At 41.5% G+C, this 6,937-nt stretch overlaps 1 protein-coding gene across 6 annotated transcripts; it reads right to left on the bottom strand.

Annotated features, from left to right (window-relative positions):
* LOC107609599 (intersectin-1) lies at positions 470-2,464 on the bottom strand. 6 transcript variants are annotated; one of them, XM_016311602.1, is made up of 3 exons: positions 1,123-2,464; positions 919-1,020; positions 470-752 (listed from the first exon to the last, which is right to left on the bottom strand). In XM_016311602.1, exon 1 carries the CDS (start codon positions 2,343-2,345, stop codon positions 1,242-1,244), a length of 1,104 nt encoding a protein of 367 aa, XP_016167088.1. In that variant the 5' UTR covers positions 2,346-2,464; the 3' UTR covers positions 470-752; positions 919-1,020; positions 1,123-1,241. The 6 variants fall into 6 exon arrangements, with proteins under 6 accessions (XP_016167088.1, XP_016167087.1, XP_020962994.1 ...); XM_016311601.2 differs by having other exon boundaries at positions 472-784; XM_021107335.1 differs by having other exon boundaries at positions 474-784; positions 919-2,464.

Genomic DNA, 6,937 nt, shown 5'->3' with positions numbered 1-6,937 from the left:
ATCTAATTCAAATTTCAACAGATGAAATATTTTAAAACAACTGTGAAAGGGAAATTTCACAATTTGTATTTTGTAGGGATGGCAAAGCAACATCAATTTCCCACAACCAGTCCTTCTTACCAACATCAACAGCAAAAATTCTAGGAAAAGAATCAAGGAACTTCTAAACAAGTATAATAATTTGCAACATTCAGGGAAATTTTCCCCCCATTACTCATGACTTATCACTCATCACAGCAGTGCATCACAAATAAGCAAGCAAACTCTATTCTCATTCGTATTCACTCAACAGAATAACATTAGCCACATAACCAAGACACACTTCTGATGAAAGAAATTATCAAATCTACTCTGTGAATAACCTGAGAATTATTTATGAACGTATTAACCCAATTGAAACGTGTATTACTATTTACTCACGAATAAGCTTCCCTGAAATGATTCATGTCAAAATGAGGAAGTCAAGATGTGGATGCAAATATGCAATGCTCATTAGTTAGAGACCCAAAAATAACGTACAAGATGATAGACCAGCAAACCAACATGTCACTAGTTAGTGCTTTAATGTAAACCAAAAGATCATAAATTTTCCACATTCACATATTATGATTACTCACCAGTTCACACTTAACTGGGAATTTTAAGTGTAAACTCTGATTTCTGCATTCTGATCTTTGTTTCATACGCTTATTCCTTTCAAAAATGTATTGAGCAGGCTTCACCATACAGGCTAGAGCCTCATCTACTCAACTCTAATGAAATAGAATTATATTAACCGAGTCATCTATGAAAAATAGAAGAACCAATGCACTTAGCATACAAAGCAGCCTCATGAAGTATTGAACTGCATAAAAAAATGCTACTTTCTACGTCTTTTCAGCAACCTTAGGTCTAATAATAGTATTTCTAAAAACTTACAAATATGTTAAGTGAGCTCATCATGAGACTTTCTCACTCAGCACTTGGTTGGGCAGCTGTCAACATCTTCCCGCATTTCCCCTCCCCAAAGTAGGAGTTTCCCTTCACAATCAAGAAAGCTTAAACACATGGTATGATAAACAATCATCAGAATCAAGAATTAGAGGATTTCCTCGAATAAAATTGCCTCCAGTTAAATGGTACCTATAATTTCAACAACACAAAAAGGACCTGGCGATACAATGAAATATTCATTTTCATCTTTTTCACGTTGACAACATCCATGAAGTATATTGAACAGAGTACTCTGCTTCAATCCTTTTTTACATAAATTCCGAAGGCGAATTAGCATCCGGTTTTACATTCCCCAACTCCCCAGTGTGTTGCAAATTCTGCAACACCTGAGAGGGCAACGCTGCCAAGCCGCTGCCAGTGGCGCTGCCGCTGCCACCACCCAATCCATCACTCCCAGAGCCAAAGAACTGGCATAGTATCCTGGCCATGATCCCAAGGATCTGCATCTGGTTCTGGCAAGCATCAACATGCATCTGCATCATCTGCTTCTCATGCTCAACCTGCATTGCCACCATCCTCTCCCTCCACTCCATCTCCTCCTCCTCCATTCTCTCCTCCGCCCTCTTCCGCCGCCTCCGCTCCTCCTCCAGCTCCCTCTCCAGCCTCGCCCTCCTTGCCACCTCCCTCCTCGCCCACCGCAACCGCCTCTCCTCCAATTCAGATTCCACCTCCACCTCAACTCCTCTATCATCCCCCTCCCTCCTCCGCTTCTCCCGCTCTCTCTCCGCCACCGCCTCCTCCTTCTCCCTCCGAAACTCTCTCTCCCTCCTCCTCTCCTCCCTCTTCGCCACCGCCTCCCTCAGCTCCAAAACCCTAACGCCAATACCCCCAATCCGCCTCACCTCTTCCCCGGAATCATCATCAAAATCATTACCACCGCACTCACACTCCTCCTCATCCTCATCACAATCATCATCTTCATCAATAATATCATCATCAGAACCCGAAAATCCAAGGCTACGCAACGAAACCGCAGAATTAGAACCGTTTCTCGCAATCGAAGAGGACGACGGAATATCGCCGAAGACTTCCTTGTAATAAAGAAAATTCTCCCAGTGATTGAGACCATCGGACCAGTTGAAAGAGTGAGGCGAGAGACCTTGGATCTTCTGCTTGACGCCGAGGTACTGGTGGCGCATGTTCTGGACCTTGATGGATACGTCGCGCCATGACCACGTGAAAGGGAAGGCGGAGGGATCGCGATGGTGGTGGAGGGAGTTGACGTGGTCGGCGACGGGTTTGAACTTCTTCTCGCGGGTCTTGAGCTTAGCGAGGGTGCCGGAGCGGAGTAGTTCAGAGTACTTGGATAGGAGGGTTTGTTCCTCCTGCTCCGACCACTTCTTGCGCTTCATTTGGATCGGAGGCGGATGTTTTTACGGCGGCGGGGATTTAGGTGGAGGGAGGTTCCACGGTGGAGAGAAGTCAGAGATCACGGAGTGTCTTCTGCTTTGGAGAAACAAAAGGCGAGGCTTTCCTTAACTTTCAAATTTTCAATTGATCTAAAAGTGTTAGTCTAAAAAAAATCATATTAGAAGAATTACTTAAATCAATCTTTAAAATTTTAAAAGTGCACATTTTAAAATCTTAAAAAATTTAATACACAGATTAATTTTTCTTTTTTTTTATTAGACATAACAGTTTTCAGTTTATTTTCTGACATTATTCACTAACAAAAAATATTAAATATTAAATTGATATATTAGCTCACACATGTGACCATTAAGTGTCTACATGTGCGAATAGGACAAAGGAATCCTTGGTCTTTTAATAAAAAAAAAAAAAAAAAGCCATCGCAACTCATAACGACGATCGACTCGTAACTGGCTTTTCCACCTGAACCTTCTCAAACAACTACCACCACACGTCCACACCAGCAAAGAAAAACCCTGCAATACAATTCTTAGTTTCTAACCCAACCATGCACAAAATGACAAACAAAATCATCACTCACCTGATTCAACCAATACATTAGAATACTACGACCTAAAAACCTATGATGCAAAAAATAAAAAACAAAATCAGACATAATAAATCAATAAACAAGAACTGAGTTGCAAGCTTAACAGCATCGATGACGATGGCATTCTGGGACATGGCTTCCTGCTCCTAAGCGTCTCCAATATTCGAAGAATCGTCGTTGAATATGATGTCGAATGCGGTACAACCGTAGTTGGTCATAAGCTTCTTAACGCGGCTCTTACACTCAGGTCTAGTGATATCCTCCTGGATGGCAATGGCGCCACGGAGGAGGGCGATGGACACAAGGTCAACATTGATGACGAGGTGGTTGATGGGGACGTACTTGACGGCGACCTGCATCCATCCTCCGGGGCGGCACAGAAGTCGAGGACGACAGAGGCAGATTCAAGAAATTTGTACTTGGCTTCCCTTGGCTTTCACTTTTTCTATTGTTTCTGCTTCACTGAGCTTCCAAGGGTTTTAGGATCGCAAAAAAGAAAATGCCCAAGTGGTGCCGCTAGGTGCTAAATGCAGCGTTTCATACCATTATTAATACAACGCTGTTTTTTATTAAAAGGTCAAGAACTGTTTTGTCTTTCTGGCACACGTAGACATTTAACTGTCATGTGTGCAAATTAACATGTTAACTCAACATTAGTGAATCACGTTGAAAAATGGACTGGAGATTGTTATATCTGACAAAAAAAAAATGATATAGAGATTAATTTTTGTATTAATTTTTTTTAGAAGTATATTATCTGCTTTTTTTTTTTAAAGTTAAAAAGGACTTTTATTGCATCATAAAAGTGGTACAAGTGTCCAAATGCAGGACATGAGATAGAAAAAGTGGGAGTTTTCCAAATAAAAACTCATTAAAGGCAAAGTGAATAAAACTGAACCAAACTTAGAAGGGAGAATTGGGGAAAAAACGAAAACCTAAGACAGTGAGTTTAGGCTAGAGAGATGAATTGTTGCGCCAGGTTTACCGACATTTGAAACGTCTCTTCCGGTGTTTGGTTTGTGTGCTCAAAGACCCAAAGGTTTCTTGCCTTCCATATGTTCCAACAGATACTTGCCACAAGACCCATCAACCTCTTTCCATCATGTTGCCGCTCAAGCTTTGTCTTCAATTCCTACCACCATTCAAAGAACTGGTCACCGATAGGATGTGGAAGGTGCAGGTAAATCTGACTTCTAGTCCAAATGTCTTGGGCTTTGTTGTATGTAATTAGGCAGTGGGTGATTGACTCTGATTGCGTGTGACAATAAGGGTAAAGTGAACCTGTACTTGGAAATCTGCGATGGATGAGTTCTAGCACTGGAATTCGACCATGGAGGCATTTTCAGAGGAACATCTTCACGCTGGGAGGGACTTTCAGCTTCCCAAAGTGCTGCCAAATATGCTTTTGCTTCATGTGGTCAAGGCAGTGCTCTAATGGAGGGTGAAAAAATAGGTAAGCAATGTTATAACCTAAGACCGTGTCATACATTTTAGATTTGTTGAGACTCCATTGAAGCACATCTTCTCCATCTACAGGTTGAATTGAGTAGATTCTGCTTTGAATTTCAGGGAGAAAACTGTTGGCAATCAGGTTGTGGTTCCAATTTCTATCAGGCAGCATAAGATCTTTTACCCAGAAGACCGAATTCTGCGGGACAATAGGTTGTAACAGAGGGATACGGAACGGATATGGCAGAGGTAACCAAGGGTCGCTAAATACTTGGATGAAACTACCAGAGCCAACCCTCCAGTCCAGGCCTTTTTCAACAACCGTTCGGCCCTCTAAGATGCTGCGCCAACCCCAAGATGGTGAGCCTCCTAAGTCAGCACTCATCGCATTGCTGTACTTAAAGTATTTACCTTTCAGTGTTCTTGCTAGGATAGAATTAGGCTGAGTAGCAATCCTCCAGTACTGTTTTCCTAATAAGGCTAGGTTCTGAGCCCTCAAATCTTTCAAGCCTAGTCCCCCCTCCTTCTTAGGTCTGGACATTGTATCCCAGCCAATCCAAACCATTCTACGTTCTGTTCCTTTTTTACCCCACCAGTACTGAGTAAGAATTCTGTGAATTTCATTAATGAGTGTGTCTGGTAGTCTGAAATATCTTCAAATTGGTTATGCCGAACTTGATCATTAGTGCTCAGATGGACTCCCACCAAACTCCATAGCTCATTCAAAGCCAAGTCTTTAACTTTCGCAGCAATAAAATATTTGGAGTGACGAATGATGCTTACCTCACAACCCTCCTTCCATACCAAAATAAGTCCTCCCGCTGTACCTAATGGATCCACCAAAAACCAGTTTGAATATCCACATTGTCTCAATACCTTTTTCCACCATCCGAGGTTGATTTTTTTATTCACAGATGAAACCAACCTCGGGGGAGTGGGACTTATGAATCCCTTTTAGATTATGGACTGTCAGGGGTCTCCCCAAACCCCGACAGTTCCATGTTAAGATTCTCATGGTGCTATGGGTGCCATTTGTCGGCTGGCACCCTCCACCTCTGCTTGTTGTATGCGGCTTTCCTCTGTACAGAGCTTCTTCTGTCCTTGGATATTTTCCTTCCCATTAGTTCTTCTCTTGACACCACTAATTGGGCTCATATTCACTACACCTCTACGCGCCATCTGCTTCATTTTTATTTTTTTATCCAGACCCGCTTCCGAAGTATCATGTAGATTTGAGACCGGAATTTCATCTAGCACCATAATTGAATCACCCTCCCTTGAACCCATCTGATTGCTCTTTCCAGCATCAATAATTCCTTTGGTATTGTCATTTTGAGCAGCCCCAGTATTTATTAATGGTTCTCCCTTTTGGTCCTTCATACTGAGGCTGGAGAACCCATGAATCAGCCATGCCGGAGCTGGTTTCCTTCTTGATTTAGCCTCATTCGGGCCTATAAAGTTTGATTTTGCACTGGCCTTGTCCTCGTCCCTGTTTATTCTTCTACCAACTTGATTTGCACGAACCCAATCGCCTATTCGGTCTTGAGTCACTGTCCCCTCCTTAGAATCCCGAATCATGGCACTACAACCTTTAGATTCATGACCAAGGAGCGTAGAATAAGTACAAAACTTTCCAATTATTTTGTATCTCAGCCCGATTTTCACATAACTTTTATCTGGCCCCGCAATTTTCAGGCTGTCCTTAATTCGTTGTTCCCTGTTGATCTCTATCTTTGCTTTGATAATCCTCGACTCCTTACCTCTGACATCGAAGAAGTCTATATCAATTACCTTTCCCACCTTGCTGCAGATCTTCCTACCCGTCTCAATAGTTTTGAATTTTTCCGGTAGCCCCCACAATTGAGTCCATATCGAGAAGGAACTAACCTTGTTTGCTGCAGCAGTATCCTCTTCTGACCATCTTCGAATATGAAGTATATAATCATTGAAAAGTCAAGGAGAACCCTTTTCAATTCTGATTGCTTCCACTTCATTATCGAAGAAAAATTGAAATTGGTTATTTCCCATATCAGCAACTCTGAATCCTTGTGGTCTTTCCCAAATTGCATTAAAAGCATTGTCGAGCGTTCCTATTGAAAATGTCTTCTCTGTAAAGAGTCTTTCTACAAGACTTTTTGAGCAAGCATCAATGTCTTCTAGCACATCCCTCTCCTCCAAACGTACCACATCATCTTCCTCCTGATCGCTATCTGTGTTCGGTTGTTGGTGAGTTTCGCAAGCCTCTGACATTTGGCTTCTAGAGAGAGCGTTATGTCAACTCCAGCCGTCACAAGGAGATCTGTTCTGATCACAAAAAAAATCCTAACAAAGCACAGAAAAAACTCTACGGGTCACTTAGCCAACTTAAATCTACTATAAAATGATAAGAGTATAATAGGTATTGTATGCAATAATAATTAAAAAAAATTAAGAATGATATTATCTGCTTTTAAAATTTTTAGAAATTGGTTTGAATAATTACTCATCATTTTATTTATATGACTAAATAAATCTGTTTTACAAAAATAATAAATA

This window comes from Arachis ipaensis, chromosome B07 (genome assembly GCF_000816755.2).
Source record: "Arachis ipaensis cultivar K30076 chromosome B07, Araip1.1, whole genome shotgun sequence".
Lineage (NCBI taxonomy): Eukaryota > Viridiplantae > Streptophyta > Magnoliopsida > Fabales > Fabaceae > Arachis > Arachis ipaensis.
This window is presented reverse-complemented; position numbering and strand designations above follow the sequence as displayed.

What these genes read in the sequence shown, in the direction of transcription:
- LOC107609599 (XM_016311602.1), bottom strand. Translation starts at nt 2,345, where the DNA reads ATGAAGCGCAAGAAGTGGTCGGAGCAGGAGGAACAAACCCTCCTATCC.